The 25,922-nt window shown below is 36.4% G+C and overlaps 1 protein-coding gene and 1 pseudogene across 1 annotated transcript; one reads left to right on the top strand and one right to left on the bottom strand.

Annotated features, from left to right (window-relative positions):
- Positions 1–776: 776 nt before the first annotated feature.
- On the bottom strand, positions 777–14,378 carry LOC113715995 (protein LNK2-like). Its single transcript, XM_072070072.1, has 8 exons — positions 13,982–14,378; positions 13,765–13,894; positions 8,736–9,054; positions 8,492–8,598; positions 8,446–8,449; positions 2,393–3,064; positions 2,153–2,304; positions 777–1,139 (listed from the first exon to the last, which is right to left on the bottom strand). Exons 1-8 carry the CDS (start codon positions 14,376–14,378, stop codon positions 971–973), a joined length of 1,950 nt encoding a protein of 649 aa, XP_071926173.1. The 3' UTR covers positions 777–970.
- Positions 14,379–18,712: 4,334 nt separating this feature from the next.
- On the top strand, positions 18,713–24,746 carry LOC113716393 (putative disease resistance protein At1g50180; annotated as a pseudogene).
- Positions 24,747–25,922: the final 1,176 nt, after the last annotated feature.

Raw genomic sequence — 25,922 nt, 5'->3', positions numbered from 1 at the left:
TTACTTTTTATCTCACATACACACATAATAACAAAATTACAGTATTTTTTTCAAATAATCTTCTGTGATATGTTGCATCCTGGATCGAGATGGCTTGGGACATGACAAATTCACTCAAGGTTTTGAAAGGGTTATAAGAATATTATCTGCAATAAATAATAAGAATATTTTATCACCAGTAATAGACTAACGAAAACACTTCAAACGGAAAATCGACCTTAAACATACTTCCGCTGTGCAAGTTTTTTTCACGTCTTGCTGAATTAAAGTCCAAGATCGATGAGGAGATGAATTATCTTACAGATACAATTATGAGCAGCAAGAATCTACCAAGCTGGATAAATGAAGATGTAACTGACACGTCTAGCAAACAGATCACGCAGGTATAAATAAGTTGACACAAACAAGTTAATCTAGTCAAATGAGCAAATATGCGAAGCGGCCATATTTGTAGAAGTTTGGTAGCTTCAATCTACTTTCAGATCTCGCAACAGGACGTGTGACGACATCGATATTCTAGTCAACCAGAATATGAACTTCAGACATATGATATACTCCCTTTTGAAGGGAATATCGATTTTATGAACTTCCAGTGAGCGACTTCTTCCATGGTCATGACTTTAGCATTGGACCTTCCAAAACCATGACAGAGAGGTACCAGTTGGCTGACAATGAAAGAGTGGCTCATTACTAGTTAATCCATAAATATACTAATAAAATGCAAATTAATACTGTTTGGAAGAGATAAAGGAAGGAATTACCCTTCTAAAGATTTACTTCAGTTCTCACTGGGAGGGCTCGACTTTCATTATTCCAGTTTCTGCAACTCTGGCGGTTAATGTATTTTCAGAAGTTTCCAAAGCTTTTTCCAACTGATTCTCTTTACGAAACAGGCAAGGAACCTCTGATTCCTCATGGGATAGTATTTGCTTGTTCTCTAATCTTCGAGGCAAATTGTTAGTTTGCAAGCTTATTGATCTAGATGCTTGCCTGTCATAGTGGAGGAGCTTAGCTGATAAGTTTGGTCAGGTGTCTCGACAATCTTTCCTGTGAGCTCTAAAGGCCTATGGAACAGCAGATGAGCCACAGTGCGGTCGATTGGGTTGGTTTCTGTCTCTGCTTCAGATGCCTTCAGAAACCTGTGACAAAATAGAATTGGAGAATGAATGTTTAACAATGCTCAACTCCACCATGAAAATCTACATTTGCTTCAAGTACGTTCCTGAATAAACATCACGATTTCTTTCTCTAAGCAAGAATAAACATTTTATCCAAATGCACTGACACAGTAAACAACAGTACCATCAGGACACTCATGGGTCCATGTACTGCCAACTGATAATTTCAATGCAGGATATCATTGCGTACATAACAAACTAGAGATTTCAATCTTAATGATAATCTATTCAATGCACTAACGCGGGTAAGGTAATAATCTGAAAAAATCTGCATTGGTTGTTCATTCAATTGTTCAATCATGTTCCAATTAATAACAGGATGAAGAAAATTGTCAGAGATAAATATAGTTGAAAAAAACAAAATACGCAATTAAGCATGAGAAAAATCAGAGCATACTCTGCTAGTTGAGTTCCATGCTATCAATGCAGGAGAAAAGTGAGAAATGTGAAATTGTTCCCAACTATGAAAGAACTCTTCAGTAATTTGGTATACATGCTATCTACCAAGCACTCAAGGTAACGATGTCAATGGCTCTCATGTGTGATACTGAGAACATCTAAGCTTCTCTCTCTCTCTCTCTCTCGTTTTAACTTGTCTATGTCAAATTACACGAATGCAACAAATAATGTAAAGTTACTAAGTGAAACCTTAGATTTGAGTGATACTAATACACAGTTTTGGTGTTTGAAAGGAGTTGGGAATTTTTGGAGACTTCATGATTTCTAATCGAGCTTAGAAATACAGCACTTAAAAGCATGTATGCAGTACATCGATTGTTATATAGTTATTTGGAAAGCCGCTTTGCAACTTATTTCCAAGTTATCCAGTATCCAGTAAAGCAATATAATTGATGCCTGTGAGTTAATAAATAAAACTGTGTGGTTCAACAACTTTTAGGATTAAATTATGATATCATTTCAGCAATACATATCATTCATCAATATTTAGCATGAATGGCAGTAGATTCTCTAACCTGTTGTGAGTGTTAATTTTTTCTTTGCTGAGAACTTCATGTCTGTTGCTCTTATTGCTACAGCTTGTATCACTGGCATTCTGCCTTTGACCAGCACTCTGAGCTAGTCGAAACAGACTATCCCTAATGCAAAGTCTTATCCTCATGTCCAACTGCAAGGAAATTAAGCACAGACCATGCGCATTATTTAGCAAGTAAATACATCCACCAGGAAAGAAACGAAACTGCAGTTGCTCTAACCTTTGCTACAATATCCTGAAGTTGATATAGTATTGAATCCTGGACTGAGCAATCATCACGCAGCACACATGCTGTATTGGAATCATCTTGTTCTATGGGTGAATTTGGCTCAAGAGACGCAACTGTTGAAAGGTTTTCCTCTGCTTCAATATTTTCTCCTTCCATAGCTGAATATTCAGTAGATGACATTTGATTGCCAAACTGGTGCTGTTGTTTCTGAATTGCAAGCATTGCTCTCATTTGCTGTCGCCTCCTTAATTTCTCAATCTTCTCCTGAGTCATTGTCAAAGACTTAAAAGAAGGTTCAGTAGAAGGATTCAAGTGCCCAGGAACCTCATAGCTGGAAATGGCGGGCTGCTGGCTAACTTCTCCAGAATGAAATTGCGACAAAACAGGCATAGCAGCATACTGCTTGGCCATAGTACCATGAATGAAAGAAGTCAAAAGTGGCCTAGAGTGATGCTTGTAATGTGAAGACTCTGATCCTTGAAATTGTGTCTGCTGACTGAACACCAAAGACGAGCTAGATTGACCCATATTTGGTGCATATGGGGCATCGAATTGAAGAAACTGGTTTCCAGTTTGAGTCCATCCTTGTAAATTCTGCAAATGCCTGCCTTCACTTTTTTCTGCTGATTTCTTCCTGCCTTTCAACTTCTTTTGTTTATTCCCCTGCATACAAGAAAACAACTAGAGCAACACTGATGTTCTAAAGTAAAGAAACCATTAAAAGCACATGAATAATGTACCAAAAAGGCATGATACTGAAACAACAGAACAGCTATTATATCTTCAGATTAGTATGAGATGATTTTTGTTTGTTCAGGTTCCCCTAGTCTTATTTGATGAACCTATATGACTTTCAGAATACCATTTTTGGTCTCCATATGACCTATTCGTCCTGTTAGGTAATGTTAAGAGAATATAAGTATTCCTGTAGATAATAAATTAGTAAGGGTATTTTTGTAAATAGTTTGTTAGGTTTGTACTCCTATAAATACTAGTTGGTTACTCATAATATGGTGACTAGATGTTTTCCTCCCAAAATACCTGTTGTCATGGTATCAGAGCAAAAGTCCTAGAGTTAGGGTTAAACATCTAGCAGCGAAAGTACTGTTCCGCTGCACTGTTCATCGCGGCGCTGTTCACGCCGGTACTATTCATGGGCGTACTGTTCACGCCGTTACTGTTCACGCGCACCGTTCACACGTCACTGTTCATCTCGACTTTTGACCCTTTCTTTGGTTTAAAGTACTATTCGCTATGACTAAAAGTTTATCAAAAAGTGTCAGAAGTAGAGGAGGTCGTGGAGGTCGAGGCACCCGTGAGTGCACTCATTGTGGTTTGAAGAATCACAATCGTAATACTTGTTGGGATTTAGTTGGAAAACCTCCTCGATTTGCTAATGCGGTTATCACTGACCAAACTGAATCAAGTTCTTCAGCACAAGGGTCCCAGAAGACTATTACCATATCCGAAGAAGTTTATGTTAAATTCTTACTGTACCAAGTTATAAATCACGCATCTCTTCCCTCTACTTCTTTAGCACAAAAATGTAATGACTCATGGATTATTGACTCCGGAGCTATTGATCATATGTTAGGTACCTCTAAAAATTTTTCTAATTTTCAAGAGTTTACTTCCTTTCCTCATATTACTTTGACTGATGGATCTACCACTAAAGTTAAATGACTAGGCACTATAGAAATTAACCCAACTCTTCCGGTGTCTTCTGTTCTTTACGTACCCAGTTTGCCCTTTAATCTAATATCTGTTAGTAAGTTTACAAAATCTCTACAGTGTTCAGTTACTTTTTCTCCTGATTCTGTTATCATTCAGGATTTGAAAACAAAGAGAACGATTGGTGGAGGGCATGAGCATAATGGTCTTTATTTTCTCAACTCTAATGGTTCGATTGCGTGTCCTGCTACTGTTTCTCCTCTTGAAATTCACTGTCGTTTGGACCATCAATCTCTACAAAATTTGAAAAAGTTGGTTCCTACTTTGAATCAGTTGCCTTCATTAGAATGTGAGTTTTGTCAGTTAGGAAAACATCATCGTGTTTCTTTTGCTCCTAGAGTCAATAAACGGGTTTCTGAACCCTTTTTATTAGTTCATTATGATGTTTGGAGTCCTAGTCGAGTCATTTTAAAGTTAGGTTTTAAATATTTTGTAATCTTTGTTGATGATTTTTTCAGAGTTACATGGCTTTATTTAATAAAAGATCGTTCAGAACTATATTTCATTTTTTGTGCATTTGTTACGGAAATAAAGAATTAATTCGGTGTACCTGTACGTATACTTCGCAGTGATAATGCGAAGAAATATTTTTCCACTCTATTTAATATCTTTATGATTAAGTCTGGTATTATTCATTATCCTCTTATCCTCACACTCCACAACAGAATGGAGTTGCTGAAAGAAAAATTGAACATTTAATCGAGATTGCTCGAACACTTTTGTTGCACATGAATGTGCCCAAACAATTTTGGAGTGATGCAGTTCTAACTGCATGTTATTTAATTAATCGCGTGCCATCTAATATTTTTGGAAATCAATTACTTCACTCCATTCTTTTTTCTCATGAACTTGTGTTTAAATTACCTCATCGTATTTTTGGATGTGTGTGCTTTGTTCATCAGCTTGCTCCTGGGGTGAATAAATTAGATCCTCGTGCTATTAAGTATATTTTCTTAGGATACGCACAAGCACAAAAGGGGTACAGATGTTACAGTCTAAGTTTAAATCGATCTTTTATTTGTGTTGATGTTACTTTCTTTGAATCTACTTCATATTTTATGAAACACGGTATGCCTTGTGAGTTAGATCAATGTCCCTCTTTTTCCTCTCCTGTTTTACTAGTCACTTCTCCTTTATTACCTGAGTTATCTAGTCCACCAGATTCACTAGGTCGATTATCTCATCCAAATTTTCAAGTTTATTCTCGTCATTCCATGGTTGAGAAAGTTTCTGATATGCCACGCACTTTACCAATTAACTCTCAATCTTCAAATCCAGGTATGACGCCCTCCTCAGAGTTAGATCTTCCTATTGCTTTACGCGAAGGTAAGAGGCATTGCACTTCTCATTTTATTTTTAATTTTGTTACTTATTCTCGTCTCTCTATGTCATATTTTTCTTTTGTTGCTTCCCTTGATTCTGTCTCCATTCCTAAGTTTATTACCCATGCTCTTGATTATCTTGGTTGGAGATTAGCTATGCAAGAAGAGATGTCTGCTTTGGAGAAAAATAGTACTTGGGATCTTATCCCTCTTCCTTCTGGTAAGCCGGTTGTTGGTTGTAAATGGGTGTACACTATAAAAGTGCAGCCTAATGGTTCTATTGATAGATTGAAGACTCGTCTTATAGCTAAGGGATTTACTCAGGTGTATGGAATTGACTACTTAGAAACATTTTCTCCTGTTACAAAGATTACCTCTGTTCGTCTTCTTATCTCTTTGGCAGCAACTTATAATTGGCCATTGTATCAGTTGGATGTGAAAAATGCATTTCTGCATGGAGATTTGAAAGAAGAGGTATGTATGGAACAACCTCCTAGATTTGTTGTTCAGGGGGAGAATTCGCAGTTGGTTTGTCGTTTGAAAAAAATCCTTATATGGATTGAAACAGACTCCGATGACTTGGTTTGGTCGATTTAGTAGTGTTGTCATGGAGTTCGGTCTGACAAGATATGGAGTAGATCACTCTATATTTTATCGGCACTCTAATGCTGGTAAAATTTTATTAGTTATTTATGTGGATGATATTGTGATTACAGGTGATGATGTTGTGGAGATCCAAAAACTTAAATCCAATCTGTAGGCAAACTTTCAGACAAAGGATTTAGGTCATCTACAATATTTTCTGGGTATTGAGGTAGTTCGGTCTAAATATGAAATTTATTTATGTCAAAGGAAATATGTACTCGATATGCTGAGTGAAGTTGGGATGTTAGGTTGCCGACCTGTGGATACTCCAATGGACCCTAATGTGAAATTAGTAGGAGATCAAGGTGCATTACTAGATGATCCTAAACAATATCGAAAACTTGTGGGTAAATTAAATTATCTCACTATAATGAGACCTGACATTTCATTTGCAATGAGTGTTGTGAGTCAATTTCTTGATACCCCTCGTACTAGTCATTGGGATGCTGTTATACGGATTCTTAGATATCTTAAGAGTGCTTCTGGAAAAGGGTTGCTGTATTAAAGTCATGGACACACTAATATTGAAGGATATAGTGATGCAGATTGGGTTGGTTCTGCCTCAGATCGAAGATCGACTGTAGGATATTGCGTGTTCGTTGGTGGTAATTTAGTGTCATGGAAGAGTAAGAAACAAACAGTTGTCTCCAGATCAAGTGCAGAATCGGAAGACCACGCTATAGCTCACACTGTATGTGAGTTGGTTTGGTTGAAAAGCATGTTATTTGAAATTGGGTTTGAGCATAAACAGCCTATGAATTTAGTGTGTGATAATCAGACGGCTGTTCATATTGCTTCTAATCCAGTGTTTCATGAAAGGACAAAATATATTGAAATTGATTGTCATTTCATTCGAGAGAAATTGCTTGACGGAATTATTAAGACATCTCATGTACCATCTGTAGATCAATTGGATGATTTGTTTGCCAAGAGTTTAGGGGGTTTTATGATGAAATATATTTGTAACAAGTTCGGTGCTTATGATATATATGCTCCAATTTGAGGGGGAGTGTTAAGAGAATATAAGTATTCCTGTAGATAATAAATTAGTAAGGGTATTTTTGTAAATAGTTTGTTAGGTTTGTACTCCTATAAATACTAGTTGGTCACTCATAATATAGTGACTAAATTTTTTCCTCCCAAAATACCTGTTGTCAGGTAGATCACTCTATTTACTTTAAGGTAGTAATTTCAGTTATTTTGTTAAATCCAAGTAGTAATTTGACGTGATACATGAACACCTAAGAAAAAGAGAATCGACTTTAAAAGAAATTCATAATTGAAGAAAACTTCAAATTTAAAAAGGCAACTTATCATGTGGCTAAAATAATTTGAAAAAGACTATTCTAGATAATGGAAATAAGTTCTAGATTATGGTTATGCAGTAGCCTTAAAGTTGACATCGGTTCCATGGAATTATAGATCTAACATGTCACAGGAAATAGACACCTAATAACAGGTCTACTTATCTTCAGTGAAAAAATTTCAGTTTCACACATCAAAAAATTTGTGGTTTACTTTTCAAAGATAGCCAGGCTATAGATGTGGGGGAATATTGAATCTTTAAGTGATGATAACGAGAAAAAGGGTTTGGTTAAAAATTTGACAGCTGTGTTTTCAATTCTAATCACTCGAGTCAAGCAATCAATGATAAAATATTTTACTAGGTCCTTTCTGTAGAATATATGAAGATTGCTATCTCTGAAACAATAGACCCACTAGCCATTTTCGCCTCAACAAAACAATCAAAAAAAGGGGATGAAAATCTGTAGCAGTAAAACAATCTGACCTAAAACGAAAACCATCCCATGTAGCTAGCAAATACTGTTAATATGACCATGTTACTCAAATTTAAGAGAGCATAAATGAAAAAATTTAAAGAAACTGTTACGGTAATCATGTTTTCTTTTCTACTGAATATTTCTTGCACCAATAGGTAGACTAATGACATGAAGACTGATTGTACATTCCAATTGTGTTTCTTTCTGAAGCATTATCTATAAGAATCTCTGTTTTCTTTTTGGACATAATTCTAATCTATATCTATTTTAAGCAAATCCGAACGGCAACTCATTTCCAGAGATTTAAGAAATGAAATGATAAGCAATTCCATTTCCAGGTACACCACAGAAGTAATTCTTGGTTGACAGCATTTATGGTGCTGCTGTTAACAAGAATGCACAAAGCTTCACTAATGGGAAATGGAAGCCAGCTAAAGTTCAGATAATCACTTCATGTCGATGTTCCTTTTGTGTGCCAAAAAAAATGATCATTTAAAAAAAAAAATTTCATTAAAATGTGGACAGGAAAAGAACAAAGGTGGAGTAAATAGAAAGAAAGGGGTACCTTCCTAAGGATGGGAACCTCATACAAAATAGGAATTAAATTTCACCAGTAGGAAAAATATACCTTCACCATACACTCGTTAGTGACTGCAAAATTTCCTGAATCAAGCTGTAAGTTATATACTGGCTTACTTCCACTCATCTCAAAAGCTGCCTGCATTCCAAGACAAATAAATCAATTTGTTCCCAATGGCCATGTAGCAGAAATTACAATGATGCAGAAGAGAGTGGACAAAAGTCAGAGTAATGAGAGAGAAGAAAATTCATCTACATCTGGCATAGCTATTGTACCTTCTCCTTCATTGAGATATTACTGCTACTTCTGGTGTATCCTATATTTCCTGCACAAGACTTCACATCCTGCGGGACATTGGATGTCAACAAGTTTATTTTCTCATGTCCTGGAGTAAAGCACTGATTTTGATCTGACAGGTACTCTCCTTGAACATCAAAGTGCTCTGACGTGCTCCTCAGTGAGCCTAGCCCCAGACGTGGAGAGTCACCTGACATGGGAATTGACTTCTCAGGGCTGCTGGTGACATCTTTGGAAGATGACCATAGCTCATCTGCATTGACGAGGCTTCCACGTCCAAATATCGGATCTTCATTGCTGCAAAATGTCACTTGTGAGGATATCAGGTCAGATGATTACTGCCACACAAAACTAATTACGCAGTGTTATAGTCAGGCCTAGGTAAATTCAACATTGCTGACCATATTAGTAGCACAAAAATGATAAAATGTCGCACTGTGCTGCAACAGGAAATTCATTGTGCTCCTGTGTCAAGTCTTGACTTGGATAGAGTTCAACACTAGCTTAAAACAGCCCCTTCTCCTCTCATTTTTGCTTAAAGTCGGCAGATCAGGAGGGACAAAGAAGCTGCTACATTGTTGAAAGAAAACTATAAAACCAATACTACTTTGTTCACTTTGATCTTTTAATGATGGAGGGACATATATTGCAAATTCTGGACCGGAAAACACAACTTTTGGTAAGAGCACTTGAGGAATACTACCCCAAGTCGTATATAAGCATATCAGGAGTATGATGCCCTTTTCTTCTGTGAATTGCTTCATAAAGTATCCTGTGATGTTTAAACTTTATGCTCTATATTGGTGCTTCTAAGTTGAATTTATTAAAGAACCTCAGCAACAAGATGCATTTGCAAGGAGCGGACAAGCCCAAGATCTTTGTAAGCTTACTCATCAAAAGCCTTGGGAAGCTCGATGTGGGACTACTTTTATTTTCCTATATTTAACATGTGACTCAGGATTCGTGAAAGCCAATCAATAATTTGCCAAGCAAAAAGCGATTGGAATTAAATGCAACTCTCTGAACAAGATATTAGACCCTTATTCACGTAGGAGTGAATGAAGTCCAAGAAGTCTCGTGAGGCAGGAGTTAAGTCTTGAGGTATGATGAGTAAACAAAGACATTGAGTTCCAGAAGTCCTGGGGAGTAAAAGACCTCATATCATGCACTGATGAATTAAGATCAAAGGCACAGAGGTAATAGCATTAACAACAATTGAAGAATAAGAATAATAAAGAATCACATGATGGGGTATGGGTGAGAGAGAGAGAGAGAGAGAGAGAGAGAGATTGTCTTTATACCACTACAAAAAGCACCTTAGTCACACTTCATATCTGACATCCCCAACATGCAAAAATTCTGATGTTGTTAATATTCCCAATACTCACCCTCAAAATGTTCAATAGCCACAATTTCCACCCAAGTAGGATTTCTGACTTGGGAAGATTTAGAATAACTTTCTCATAAAACTAGAATTCAATTTTCTGTTTTCATGTTTCACTAATATGTTTAGCATAAACAATTCATCCACCCTATATAAATCTATCTTTCAGTGTGTAAGACAATCAGAAAAGGAATTTAACAAATACCTACAGAAAGATGTGTATTGAGGAGGTCAAGAACTGACAATAGATAGTTGCAAAGGAGGGGTTGCAACCTTCAAGGTGCAGCTATCTCCCATCATATTCTGGATTAGATATCCTTGTTTAAATCTAATACCTATCCAGATTGTCTATATAGTGACTGGATCCTTGTCCAAACTGGTTGGACACAGAGTCCAAGACAATGAAGAGAAAAAATCTTAATATGATAACAGACTGGTAAATCAAGCCTAAAGCTTGTACTGGATTTTCTACTTGATCAATTTGCGAAAGCCCACTCATGCGGATTCACATCTAACCAGGGAGAAACTAATCAACAGATGACAAAAGGGGCTAATTACCAAGTTTCTAAGATGCAATAGCATAGAAAGTAGCCGCTTTTGATTCATTTTCTAAATCAGGAGAAGCACTTGATATTAATTCAAGAGAAGAACAAAGGGGGGAAAAAGGGAAATGGAAGTTCAAAGTGTGGAAATACAAGAGGGCTAGAAAAGGTAAAAACAGGCAACCAAGCCAACAAACTTTAAAACCCAAGACACTAGCACAAATGTTTCAGATAAGTTATGAGTTACAAAATCGTCAAAATTTGGGAAAAACAAGTCTTTTCCAAAAGGAGGTGAATCATTCATAACCTATGTCATTAATCATGCATGATCCACAATAAGTACCCTTGTCTTAAGCCAGTCAATCAACACCCCCAACCTATTTAATCAAGACACTAGTATGTTACATCATGCCTGAAAATAGCATGCCTACTAGTTCTATGAGAGCTACTGTACTTAGGTTCCTGCTCTTGTCCTCATTTACCAAATAGAAATTTTTGGTTGTACATGACTCAGAATCACACTCAGACATCCCAAAACCATTATGTTAGATGAGGGAGTATTTATGGAGTAAGAGTCCACAATAAGACCTGAAAAGGATTATTCTATCCTTAATATTGAGTTTCTCTGCACTACTGCATTATAAGACAAACAAATGAAGGCCATTGCTGTGATAAATTGCTGCACCCTGGCACATTTGAATCCAGCATTCACCTTACTCACCAGAAGTTGTAGATGGTACTTATGCTCACACTTATATATGCAAAACAATGCGATTTTTACAGCTTTAGACAGAAAGGTGTCCCACACCATATACAAAAATCTGGCAAGAAGAAGATTTGTGCATATCAGGAGATGCTTAAATAGGAAAAGCTTGTTAAAATCTAAACAAGTGAGAGAGGAAGCCAATAAGTTATGGCATATGCGTCTGAACATGATGAAGCTGAGTTTCTTGACTTGCTCTCATCATCAAACACTGTGTAAAACCCTTCTCGTAAAGTGATCAAGCTAGTACTAATCTTCTCAAGACTTGTGTATTAATCCATTTGGTGAAATAATCAATCTAGTAGTAATCTATTCTTTTTAGGATGACACTAATATGAATGTGTCCTCCTAGCAAAACATTTGACAGATTTATGAGGAGTTTCCAGAAACAGCAGTGCCACACGATGTGAATATTCAAGCATTATAGTTTATACGGGGATTTCAGAGCATGAAGAGTATTCAAGTCCTTGTACATTAGTTGATTTAGTTATATCACGAGAGAGTGGTATGGGTATATTAGATTGCTCTCTTCTTATGCCTAAAGTGATCGAGTCTAGTTTCTTTTAGATGTTTACCTTGTTTATCACCAATAAAAGAAGAAAAATTGCCATGTTTGATGAAAGATACATGCAAAATACCCTGGGCAGATTCACCTTCCCAGTTGATGACACAAATATGAACTTGCAAGAAGACTTTGAGCTTGAATTGTCATGTGTTGCTACTACTTTGAATTGTATTTAAGAATTTTATGGCATTTATAAGTGTGCAAAATTAGAGTCAGTGCTCATAGATTGTAATTATCTTCACTCACTTCACATCACATGTAAGAAATTCCCCAGAAAAATTCTGCAACTACTGCAGTTGGAATTTGCTCAAGTACTGTTTCTGTCTAAAAGAATGAAATTGCCATCTAAAACTTCAATCTAGATTGACCTAAATCCACTGTTATGGTGTTCATGGAACATGTGACAGGAAGAGGGGGAGAGAGCATTATGGTGTAATTACTTTAGTACTGCTTACAAAAGAGAATAAGTAATCAAGCTAGTACTAGCTTGGCTGGTCATTGGAGTTAATCAGAGAAAAAGTATTTACACATAAAGTTTAATGTTGTAAGCAGGGAAGTATGATTTCAAGCCCTAGTTCAGGGAACAATACACAAAAGATGGGATTTCATAATTTTTTGCTGACACATCAATTCATTAATTTTATCCTCCCAGAGTCATTCTTTTTTCTCTTCATGACCTTCTGTCTTTCGATCATTTACTTTAGAGTCTGAAGAAGATGCAACATAATTATAATAGTTTTCTATTTTAGTTTCAATTAAAAAAAAAAAAAAGAAGCTGTACCACCACTGCAATAGCTCAACCAAATTAGTTATCCTCAGACGCTCTTCAAACCCATGACTGGCCTTCTTATAATTGACTGTGAATTTAATCTCATCGAAAACATCATCAGAAAAAAATGGGGAAAGGAAGTGAGAAAAATAGGTATTAGAACTTCACGTGGTCATTAATTTGTTGCAGCATACTTGCAGGGAAATCAACAGAACAGAAAACTAAAACCATTGTTTCTCATGGTACATTTGACTCAGTATAAAGAGGATGGCAAAACTCCAATAAGTTTATTCGAGGTTTGCATTGGCTTCTTAAGGTTCCACCATAATTTTGCTATTTTGACTTCAGGGACGGCCCATGTTGATAGCCAAATTTGTCAGAATTGTACATGAAAATCACATCTTCTAGCAGTTTTTTGGAAAGCTGTAGCATCTAATTATGAAACTGCAAAGAGTTGAATGATCATGTCCTGAACAAAATTATTCCTCCATACTCTGCTTTAAAGTTTTCAGTTTCCATTTCTAGGTGTGAGGAGTTCCAGCCTCAAGATGCTTACCTATGGTTTAAGATGTACATGGGATGTAGTTCCACCTTTGGCAAGAAGAGAAGACTTGAAACCCAATCGCATGAACTTTGTCCACTTTTTATCGATAGAGTTCATCTTTATAATTTATTGAAAATGCTTATGCAAAGTGATTGACCGGCTTAACCTCAAGGGTTAGCTGGTCTAGAACAATAGATGACATGAATTTTGAATTTAACGTCACAGCAAAAGTATAATGTATGAGTAAATCTTATATACACTGACAGTGTATGCACTATCACCGTTGGATTCATAACATGTGTACAAATATTGAATTTCAAATTCAAATTTTACATAGTTGTCATTCATCCAACGCTGACAGTGTATACACTGTTAGTGTAAAAAAGATTAATCCTTAATTGTATGAATATAACCAAGAATGAGAGAGAATTTTGCATTACCTAAAGATCCTCTCAAGGTCCTCAAAGCTCCTAACACTAGTCCAACCATAACCAACAAAATCGCCTTGCTCACTATCATCAAGAGGGCTCTGGAAAATTTCAGAAGCATTATCGAGAGGAGCAGCCTTGTCTTCTGGGGAAATTTTGACAGTCAAAAAGTGAAACTTTATAATAACAACATACAAAGGGAAATTATCTCCATGAATAGATTATGCACTGCATCTTAAATCATGTTTGCAAATATCTGTTACATTATTGGATGTTTCAGTACCCATAGTATCTTCATTAGCTTTTGCAGCACCCGGTAACGAGAGATCAGGCCATGAGTCCGCACCAAATTCCATTGCAGGAAGATCTTCATTTGTGTCATATTGGGAACTGCATTGTAGTTTTAGTCCATGTAGATCACTTTGTGTAGCAGGTTTCTTCTGTTCAGCAGTTTTTACATCTACAGCTTCCTGATTCTTTTCTTTCTTAATACAATCTCCATGCGAACCTAGAGGTTTTTCTTCATTTGCATCTCGATATGGAACAATATGATCTTCACATTCCCCAGCCTCACCCCATATAATATTTGACAGCTGAAATGCAACAGAAAATATGTGGAATCTCATGACTTAAGAGCAGAATGCGTAGAATAATAGAAACAGCATATCTTCACTACATTGTAAACCATTAAAGTGCATATACTAATTCATGACAACAAAGATATGCATAATTGCTCAATGATATATATATATATATAGATAGAAAGATAGAGATATAGATTGATAGGTAGACACACACAGAAAAACCCACATCCACACCCCTAGAATTTAGCCTAAATTGACCTAGGGGGGACTGGTTCAAAGATTCTTCTTTCCAATAGACAACTTATTAGAGAAACCTTAACACCTAAAAATTACTAACACATGACAATATTAATAATCAAACTTTTTTTGTTTTCAATCATTAAAGAGTTAATTAATCACCCAGGCCATTTATCTTCCACATAAAATTTGTATTCAGTCCAGTGATCTTAAATCTTAGGTTTCCTTGTAGTCATGCCTTGTTCAACTGCTTTCTATCCTGATATGCAGCAACTTTTGTTTCAGACAAATAACTTCATCAATGAAATTAACTTCTTGAGTAATATGATCATCCTCATGAATCCCCTACCCCAAAAGAAGTCCATTCCTGAAGAATTAGGGACCTTCTGCCAAGACAAACTACTTCTTGCATGCTATAGTATGATGAGCAGAAATTTGAGACACATATTACAGCTATAATGGGAAGAAACCTTCACTTGTTAAGTTTGACGTCTAAACTTCTTCCTCCCAGGTTCATCACATAATATGCATGTGTCTTCATTCTGCAACATCTCTTTGTTTGGCAAATTAGAGCATTACTGGATAAGGTATGATGTCTTGCTCATGTGCCAACATAAATCATTCCTTCAAGGGTACTGTCCATGCTTCATATACAGAGAAATTTTAGCGATCCAGCTATGCTTCTAAGCAATTTGCTCTAAATCATGAAGTGCATCACTCATCGCCAGACTCTTGGATGCATGAGGTCAACCAATGTGGTGGAGTAGGTAATCTAAGCATCTAGAGCTCTTTTATGAGGTATATCCAAGGATGAACAACTGCAGCTTTACTGCTCTACAAATTTAGGTGATTCAGAATCTATAAGCGGTCTTACAAATGGAGTCTAGGCTTCAGGAAATCGGTTAGGTTATCCTTAGAAAGCATATCCAAACAGTTGCTCTAAAATTCAAAAACCTGCGTTCATCATGTAGCAGCACGACACAGTTTATGCCCATATTAGTCCATGCAATAGATTGAAAACAGGTCTTGCTTATGATCATAAATAGGCTAATTCTCGAGGCTATTAAATGTTGAACAGCCACAATCTGAGGCATCTATAATCTCCTTATGACCTTGGATCCCTCAACTTCCATGGGGAACCACGGCAAACCCATCTCAACTCCTAAGCAAATTGTTTGCCAGTAAGACCAGCTCATCCAAGATTGCGATAAACTCTGAAGTTGGAATGGAAACGGTAAGTGGGACATGGAGAGGCAAACGTTATATGACAATATATGTGAAAAAACTTCCATACCTTATGTAAATTTTGAAGGCAGTGAAGTCTAATTTTGTTAATGCTATGTACGAAATACTAATACTTTGAAGGCAAAATTATTGAAACTTTAAATTCTTGGGATGCAGCCCACCCCCCACCCTCATGCTTCCTCTGCATGTATGGCCCAAAGAAAATGCAAAGACAATAGCAATTTCCACTTAAGGCTTCCTTTCAACACATAGCAATTCAAACATATCCAAGATCTGACACCAACGAACATTAGGTAACCAAGGAGTAAAAATGACGTTGATCAAGTTTTGCTCCCTGCTTTGGAGTCTCCCAACTAGACTAGGTGCTTTACAGGAACTCCTGATTCAGCGCATTTGAGAAGCCAAAATGCCTTAAGACAAGGGTGCATGTATGAATCAAACAGTTATGACACGCATTCCCATCATAACTAACATATGCAGGAGCGAAAAGGACTACATAATTCATTACATTACAGATCCTCTTTAGCAAACCACTTTTTAACTATTCTGCTATTTTCCAGAAATTAAGGAAATAAATTTAGCAGAAATCTGTGGCTGTCTGCCACAATTGTGTCCTCATTATATGCACAAAGAAGAAACTTTGCATCAATTTGTAGATGAGATAAGAAGAAAATTTCAAGCAGTAGGAAGAAGACAAAGAAACCATGGCACAGAAAACATAATACAAATGAAGTCGTCCTTCCAAGGTCCTACAGACTGCACAACAATAAGTATTTTTTGAGCTCCATGAAGTTTACATTTATAAGACTACCTAAGCACAAGAGGGCTTTCAATAGCTATGGACATAAAGAAATAGATTAAGATACAGGAAAGCCTATCCAGCTTTTCGTCCACCAGCCAAACAAAAAAGATGGAAATTTCAAACTCTTCTAATCTATCTAGAGATGGATGAATTATCTAATATAATAGATGTGCAACACATTAGTCCAAATACTTGTATAAACATCAATTTCCGAATCATTTGTTTTCAATCAAGTCCCAAAATTAATCTGCAACAGTTTCTGTGTTGCTACATTAGCATAACCCACACAAAAGGAAAACATCAAGGAAAATGCCTGTCCTTTTCCTTCTTTTGCGCAAGGTGCATATTAGCTAAGAGTCCATAACTTTGTAGTTATTGGTACCTTGATGCATATTAAAGACGTACTTCTGAGGTTTCTCTAGCAATTTTATGTTGTAAATGGGTGTGAACTATTTAAGCTTTTCCTTTTATCTCTTTATCCTCTGTAGTTCAGGCAATTAGACTTTGGTAGAATCTGTGTTTTCTCACAAGAATAGGATGGTTAAGAAAGATCAAACTCATTCAAATTGCTTGAAGATGGAAATGGGATTCCGACAAATTTGAGGCTACTGTGTTCAGTGATTTAGCTCTGTGGTTTTTTAGCCCTAAATCTGGATGTCTTGCTGCAAATCCAATTTTCAAAACCATTTACCCATAGATTAAATTAGATGGAATAGGCGCGATGTTATGGTAGTTTGATTACCAATTTGAAATGGGAAAAAAATGAATAACCAAAATGGGAAAAAAATGAATAACCAAAATACAATGACGACTATATGAAAGTCAACCAAAATGAAATTCACGTTGCCAAAAAGAGAATGCATTGTACCTTAATGATTAATCAATAAATAATACCAAAAAAAGTTTGCTTAGGGATCAAATTATTTTCATGAGTGCCTCAAGAATCCAAAAAAAGTTTGCTTAGGGATCAAATTATTTTCATGAGTGCCTCAAGAATCCATATAGAAATTAACTTCGACGGTTGTGGAACCATTGGCCAAGTAGTGTGCTTTAGGCAAATAAGCGTGTTTGAATTACTATGCTTTTGGAGTTTTTGTAAAAAGAATATACTATAACAATTTGATATATGTGAGAGTGAAAAGATGATTAAAAAATATATTCATAGAAAAAGAAAAATTTTTTTGGGGAAAAATTGCAGTCCAAATGAACATTAAATTTTACTTGAACATGAACTATCCTTTCTAAAAAACTTGAACTTGGCAAGGGCCTCAAGCTGGGGAGTATGTGCCCAACACCAGCTGGATTCGGATTCAGATGATGGATTAAAACCCAAGACCTAATTTAGGTGGACTAATCGGAAAAACTGTTAGGGTCTTTATGTATTATGATTAACTTTACAAAACACAGCGATTATGAAAGTAAAGTATAAACAGGATAAGAAAATGACCTTTCAATTCTTTTCTTTCCCTTCATTTGATAATTTCTCACAAAATAATCTTTCAATTTCTCTCGCATCATTTAGCAATACTTTTCTCGTAATTTTCATCTATTATTGTGAAACTTTTTAGCTGTTAATGTTAAATATTTTACAATTTTTAAGATACACAAAGAGCTAGAATTGATTGTAGATTTAGTTTTGATTTGATTTTTTTATTTTTGCATTGCACTAGCAATAATGCAAGATGATGTTCATACGCAAAGCCAAAGAATTTTTCTTTTGTTTGTTACCTTATTGCGGAGGGGGAATAGAATAAAGCAAAAGTTGTTTATATGCAAAGCCAAAGAATTTTTCTTTTGCCTGTTCCCTTCTCGTAGAAGGGGAATTTTTTTGTAGAGGTGGAATTAAAAAATCAAAAGTTGTCTCTTTTTGGTAGAGGAGGAATAAAATAAAGCAAAAGTAGATAACATGTCCTTGTCTTCACATAAATCAGTTTCCGTTTGTAGAGGGAGAATTAGAAAAAGTAAAAGTTATCGTCTTCAGAATCAGGGAATAAAAAAAAAAAAAAAAAAGGCAAAAGTGACATGTCTCTGTATGCTATGCTGATAACTTGTCCTTATCTTCACATAAATCAGTTTCCTGCCATCACCAGCAAACACTCTAACAACACCAATCCTGTTAAAGCTTTTGCTACGTAAGAGTAAAACCATCATTTTGTGCTAGTGAGTTCCATCCATTACAGAAAATATACATCAATCTCATCCAAAATGGCTGAAGCAATCCTGTCCACAATCCTATCCTCTGCGGTAGAAAATATAGGTCAATTGCTTATTGCAGAAGGAAACTTTCTACGAGGTGTTCGCGACCAAGCCAGACTCCTTCGTGACGATCTCAAATGGATACAAATGTTCTTAAGATATGCAGATATGAAACAGACTGCAAGGGGCACTATACAACAGTGGCTTCCGGATTTTAGAGCGGTCGCTGATGATGCAAGTGATTTGGTTGAAGTTTATGCTTGGAGGGTTTCAAGTTCAAGCAACAAAGGCTTCACAAGTACTCTAAAGAGGACTGCTTGCATTGCCAGAGAAGGGTATGCCATTCATGATTTGGGTTTAAAGATTCAAAGTCTCAGAACAAGGATCTCTAATCTCAACAAAAATTTTGGCCGGTATGTAAATTTAGTGACCAGAACGGAGGAAGCAGAGTCGAGCGCTCCATCCAGGCAGCAACAATTAAGGCACACGTACTCCTTTGTGGCCGACGAGGATGTGGTTGGACTGCATTACGATATTGAGATGCTGGTTGAATATTTGCTGAATGAGGTTGAAACAGAGCACAAAATAAGTGTGGCTTCGATTTGCGGCATGGGTGGTATAGGCAAAACGACTCTTGCTCGAAAGGTATATCACCATGAAAGATTGAAGCATTATTTTAAAGGTTTTGCTTGGGTTTGTGTGTCACAACAATGGCAACCAAAAGATCTCTTGCAAGGCATTCTACTCAAGCTTACTCCTGAAAACAGAAAACAGATAATGAAGAGCAAACAGGATGAGCTGGCAAGTCTGCTTCAACAGCACTTGCGAGCTAGGAGATGTTTGATAGTCCTCGATGACATTTGGTCAACAGATGCTTGGGATTGCCTAAAAGATGCAATCCCAGTTTCGGAGCATGGGACCAAAATTTTGCTCACAACTCGTAAGAGAGATGTGGTAGCACATGTTGATCCAGATGGTTGTCCCCATGAACTGCGTTTATTGACAGCGGAAGAAAGTTGGGAGTTGTTACGCATGAAATCATTGAGGGAGAGTACCGGTGAAGGTAAAAATTTTCTCCTTTATTCACATTAAATGCATTTCACGCAGAAGGATATGTGTATCTGTGTGTGTGTTTGTGTGAGACTGATAGTCCTACAATTTCATCCGCATGACAAATAATTTTAAGTACATTTTTGACATATAAGACATATAAGACATATTTCATGCATATCAGTGCCAATGGAAACATAAATCCTTTTGTATTGTCACCATTTACTTGAATAGACTTGTTCAGTTACCAGACTATCAAGTTTTTTGTATAGTTGTTGAATGATAACATGATGCTTATGAATGATAGATGCGTCGTAGTTGATATTAATTTAGGTTTAATGCTACACAGGTTGTGAATATTTGGACAAGATGGAAGAGTTAGGGGAGAAAATGTTGAAATATTGTGGGGGTCTTCCATTGGCCGTGGTGGTTTTGGGTGGAATTCTTAGAACTAAAACAACCCTCAGAGAATGGAATGAAGTGCATGAGAATATGAAATCCTATTTGGATAAGGGAGAAAAAATTGGAAAAGAAGGAGAGGTGCAAAAGGTTTTAGCTTACAGTTATTATGATCTCCCTTGGCAACTGAAACCATGCTTCCTTTACTTGGGTAAATCAAGGAAGATTCTGACATTGGAGCAGAGAGTTTATATCAGATGTGGATAGGAGAAGGTATGATATTTGAGAATGATAGAAGGGAGCAAGAAACGATGATGGATGTTGCAGAGCGTTACTTGGAAGAATTAGCAATAAGATGCATGGTTGAAATTAAAGCATATGAGGAGGGGAAGCATGCAGTAACAAAGTTGGAGTCATGTCGGCTTCATGATCTTATGAGAGATTTGTGCTTAGCCAAGGCAAAAGAGGAGAATTTGTATAAGCTGGTTGATCGAACTCCTTCACGAGATTCTCTTCCTGCAACTGAAGCACAGTATGGTTTAGTCCTTCGTTTGCTTCCAGAGGATATCTCTCAATACAACTTTCCGCCAAAAGAACAAACTAAGCATCTTCACTCATTCTTGTGTGAACCGTTGGTAGCCAATAGGGACTATTCTATTCTAGGGGCGAGAATAATGTCCCAAGTCAAGAATTTGAAGATGCTTAGAGTTTTGGCAATTTTATCCTTCGATATGGCCTCTGAAAGTTGTTTTCTCAAATCACCTCTGAAATATGTCGGTAATCTTTTCTATTTGAGATGTTTGAGATTGAGAGGTCAGAATATAAACTTGCCATATTCCTTGGGCAATTTAAAGTATTTGGAAACTCTTGATTTATCTGGTAGTTATGATTGTAGAATACCGAATGTCCTATGGAAATTGCAACGTTTGAGATACCTTTATCTTCCGTACTGGGGGCGGGGCGACTCTCAGCCTAAGCTGCGGTTAAGCAAGCAACTGGAGATACTTGAATCATTCGATAACAGATTTGGCTATCTTGAAGATGTATGCAAATTGCCAAATCTCAGAGCTTTCAAAGCAATAGTGCATAAAAATCTTGAGGACCTGGCACACATCATCAATCATATATCAAATTTGGACTGCATATGCATCAGCTCACTTGCCATCAATCGCTGTGATTTTGGAGGCAACAGGGGTTTGGATGTTCTTTCGAAGGTGTTGTTTAGCAGGAATCTTCATGAATTAGTGATCGACCATAGTTTATGCAAGATATTACCGGATTGCCAATCCCATATGGTTCCTCCTGACCCAATTAAAGCTGGACGTACTCAATTAAGTCTGAGTTATAGTGGAATTGAGGAAGACCCGATGGCAACACTCGAGAAGCTTCCTAACCTAAGAATACTGGAACTTGGGCCAAGTTCTTTTCTGGGCCAAGAAATGATCTGCCACTCGATGGGATTTCCCCGACTTAAACATCTCAAGCTTCATGCTTTGGATAACTTGAAGCAGTGGAAATTGGAAGAGGGGGCCATGCGGCCCATGCCTAAGCTCTCAACTTTATGGATTGGGTCCTGTACAAAGTTGGAAATGATTCCGGATGGGTTGAGATGTTTGACCACCCTAGAAGAGGTAACTCTTTGGGACATGCCTGAAGAATTCAACAATAGAGTTAGGAGAGTGAATGGTCAACAAGGAGAAGATTATGATAAAATAAGCCGGGTGCCTTCAGTTGAAATCCACAGGTACCCTTTTTTTCCTATTACTTTTTTCTCCTCCAATTTTTCTCTTTTTAATATTCAATTTGCGGTTCTTGGAATTCCCTTTTTCTTAGCATCTAGTTCCAATCTCAATTTTGATAAGCTTCACCGACACCATTCAATATTTTCTTTTGTCTTATTAATGACTATTGTGTATTTTTTAATCTTTTTTTCCTCTTCGGAAGAAACGGGATTATAGTACTTGCTCTGTGAGATTCTTTTTGGTTTTATCTTCCAAATATTTATTTTTGTTTATCTGAAACAACATCTAATGTAATTCCTGTTCCGTGACTGATTAAGGAATTTGGTGATGAGGAAGTAAGTTTATATTTGAAAGCATTGCCTTCCATATTGCAAGGTGAAATCAAAATATTTTCCTTATTTCCTCGTCTTTGGAAATGGGTTGACATACTCTCTCATAAATTAAATTTAATAGATCAGTATGTGTTACCGTCATATCATGTACTCATAAAAAAAATGTTGCATGGCTTAAAAAATGCCTAATAACTATTTAAACCATTTGTGCTTCCCATGTAATTAATTGTTTTAGATGTTATCGTTTTGACAAAAAAAAAAATGTAATTGTTTTAGATTGCCATCCCTATTGAATCAAATATCTTGGATAAAACTTATATTCTGTTTAGCATTCGGTGACAAAGAAGCATCATGTTGCCTTCAAGTCTTATTGTTGTCAAAACCAACAATCAGAGCTTGTGTTGACTATTTACTTCAATTCGTAGTACAAAATGACATGGCATGTTTGTTGAGTGATGATGCACTTTGATTCGATTCTCAGTGCAAGTGGTGCCTGTGGAGGATTGGGAGGACAAAATGTTGGTGGAAAATTTTTTAAACCTTTTTTTTGTTTGGGTTTAGTAATTTTTTTTTGCAGTAATGTGATCAATTTTTTCTTAAAGATGAATGAATTTACAGTAGATATTTATCGAGAAATTTTAAGATTATTATTTTTTATTACTAATTGGACAGAACCATATACATACATGCATATATATATAAAGGATTGTTAAATATAAGATGCCAAAGAATTACAATTGAATAGAATGAAATATATAAGTTAAGTAGGAAAAGATGCAAGACAATTTTTTTTATTGGTTATAAATTTATAAGTTTAGTTGGCAGACTTTACATTTGTTTGATTTGCTTGTCCTGTTTGTATTTGTTTATCATCTTGTTTCCTTTTTATTTTTAAATTACAAACCGTGCAATCCATATATTTGCCATGGAGTCAGATTTGTTTTGCTGTTTAGCTGCTTTTGCCTTAAATATTATCTGATATATATCAAATTTAAATGACAACACCCTATGACAACATCTAATTTTGTCATAAATAAATTAAATTTAATGACAATAGTGGTTATTATCCCATAATGTTAATTTTTTGGTGAGGACTTGTGTTATTGTCATTAATAAAACACATATTTTTGTTATGAGAAAAATCACTAAAATATTGTCATAACATGAAATTTTTGGCTATGACAACACACTTTTGTTGTCATTCCCCTGTTTCATGAAAAAATAGATCCACTTCCAAAAGGTGAAGAAATTTTGTAAGATTTAATAGCAGATTTAGCTCCATTTTATGGCTATTTATCTATTGTCCTTCTGCTTAATCTTTTTCTTGTCTTTCTCAGAGTTTTCACTTTTGTATCAGCTTTTTGAAGGAAATTTGTGATAGTAGATTGAGCTCAATTTTGTGGTTATTTCTCTTCATTTTCATGTCCTTGTGCAGATGGGTTGGCGGAAAACTAGTAGCAGAAACTGTTTGTCCAAGCAATCCTGTTTAACGAAGCCCTGGGTCTTGTCTTAAGAAAATTATACACTGAATGTCCTGGCTTTCCCTGATCTCATCCGATTCAAATGTGAGGTAATTAAACTTACTTAATCTCTTCTTTTTTTCCTGCAATTTTTAATTTATATGGAAATTTTAAAGCATAGAGGGATATTATTTGAAAAACTTGACTAATTGATTTGTAACATGGATGCTTACAGTGTTTTCACATTTTTTTTAAATTTAATGTGATTTGAAGTGGAATTATGGAGCGCTGGTTTCAAAATTCGAGCTGCGATACCTCGTGATTCACAAATATGTGATTCTGGTCCACTCTTCATTTTCGCATTTTTGTGGCTTTATTTTTTCTTTTGCGTAAAAGTTGGCACTATATTAGTAGATACAATTAATATTTACATGAAATTTTTCTCTCCTAATTGTCCAAGAAAGGGTACGAGGCAGAGAGTTAATTAAAAGTCTGAAACATTTGTTAAACTATTAAGGTTTGTCGCAGGAAATTCTGATGCTCAGGTTTCTTAAGAAAACAATACTTGCCTCTATTACCAAATTTCTGTATTGAAAACTCTTGCCTAAAATCTTGTACCATCTTTCATTTGCATGTTGCCTAAAGCTGTATGAATATGTGTTTATTTCTTTGACATAACACTTCTGAACCATTTAATCGTTTCTTGTTGCCTTTTATCAGGCCGCTAATGGATCTAGCATGACAAGGGGCAACGAGATTGTCAGCTGGTTAGATCTTCTTGTGTCGGTACTATTTGTATGTGTTGCGTCCATCTTTACATGTATTCTATTGGGGAAAGATACCAATTTGTTATATGATCCTTCACTTTAGTGTTTGATTAACAAGGAAGAACCAAGAAAACTGTGTCAATTTAATTGGGAGATTATTTTTATATTTTGGTTTGGTTAGTCTCACTTTGTTTTTTTTTTTTTTTTTCCAAACGATATCAACTTTTATAACCAAAATAGAAATTACAGAGTTGGAGCAACTGCTCCTACATCATTCTTGGCTAAAACAGTAAGCCAAATTGGAAAGGAATTCTTCCAACTGATTTCGTCCTGCAAGCTTGTGGCAAATTTTGCCAGCTTATGAGACACACGATTGCCTTCTCTTTTGACAAAAGAGAACTGGCAAACATCAAAATCATGACTTAAAAACAACACATCACTTAATATGGTCCCTGTGATTGGATCATCCACATTTCTCTCCCTAAGCTTGTCCACCAGTAGTTTACAATCAGACTGTATTTCAACTTTGTTCCAGCCACACAGTCTGGCCTTGATTACAGCTTTCCTGATAGCAAAAGCCTCCTCCACTGCTGGGATTCCGTTCCTGCTTTCACTACCTGCCCAAGCTCCTACAACCTCTCCATCCTCCTTCCTTGCCACAACTCCCCACCCAATTCTTCTATCTTTTACCATCAAGGCTGCATCAGTGTTAAGTTTAACACAGCCCTGAGAGGGTGGAAGCCAACTACATACCCCAGCTCCCTGTTCCTTCTTCCTTTCCTCAGCATTAGCCATCCCCTTCCTAACATCTGAGAACTCAGCCCACTCTTGCACAGCTTTACTAGCTATTCTTCCAGGACAGTTACTCCTCTTCTCAAACTGCACTTGATTTCTTGATTTCCAGATCTGCCAAAGTATATTCACTGTCAAAGCAATGTGGTTTCTTCCTTCTGCTCTGTCCTTTGCTTCCATCAAACTATTCCACCAAAGCCAAAAGCTGTGCCTAAACTCTCTTAACCCATCCCAATCAATTGGAGCTGCCTTCCATATATACTCTGCATGCTTACAAAAGAAGAACATGTGTTCCAAAGTTTCTGTCAACTCCCCACAACAACTGCATTTGTCCACCCCCTGTCCAATTCTCCTTCTGATTACCTCATTGACAGGCAAGACACCATGCAAACATTTCCAGATAAAATGCTTCAGTTTGTGTTTGATGTCTAACCCCCATAGCACCCTCCATGCTTTAGAGTTGGGTTCATTCCTGCTATTGCTAGCCTCTTGCTGATCCTTCCTTTTCAATTCCCCCCTCATATCTCTGGCCAGCATATATCCAGTTCTGACAGAATACTGACC

This window comes from Coffea arabica, chromosome 11c (genome assembly GCF_036785885.1).
Source record: "Coffea arabica cultivar ET-39 chromosome 11c, Coffea Arabica ET-39 HiFi, whole genome shotgun sequence".
Lineage (NCBI taxonomy): Eukaryota > Viridiplantae > Streptophyta > Magnoliopsida > Gentianales > Rubiaceae > Coffea > Coffea arabica.
This window is presented reverse-complemented; position numbering and strand designations above follow the sequence as displayed.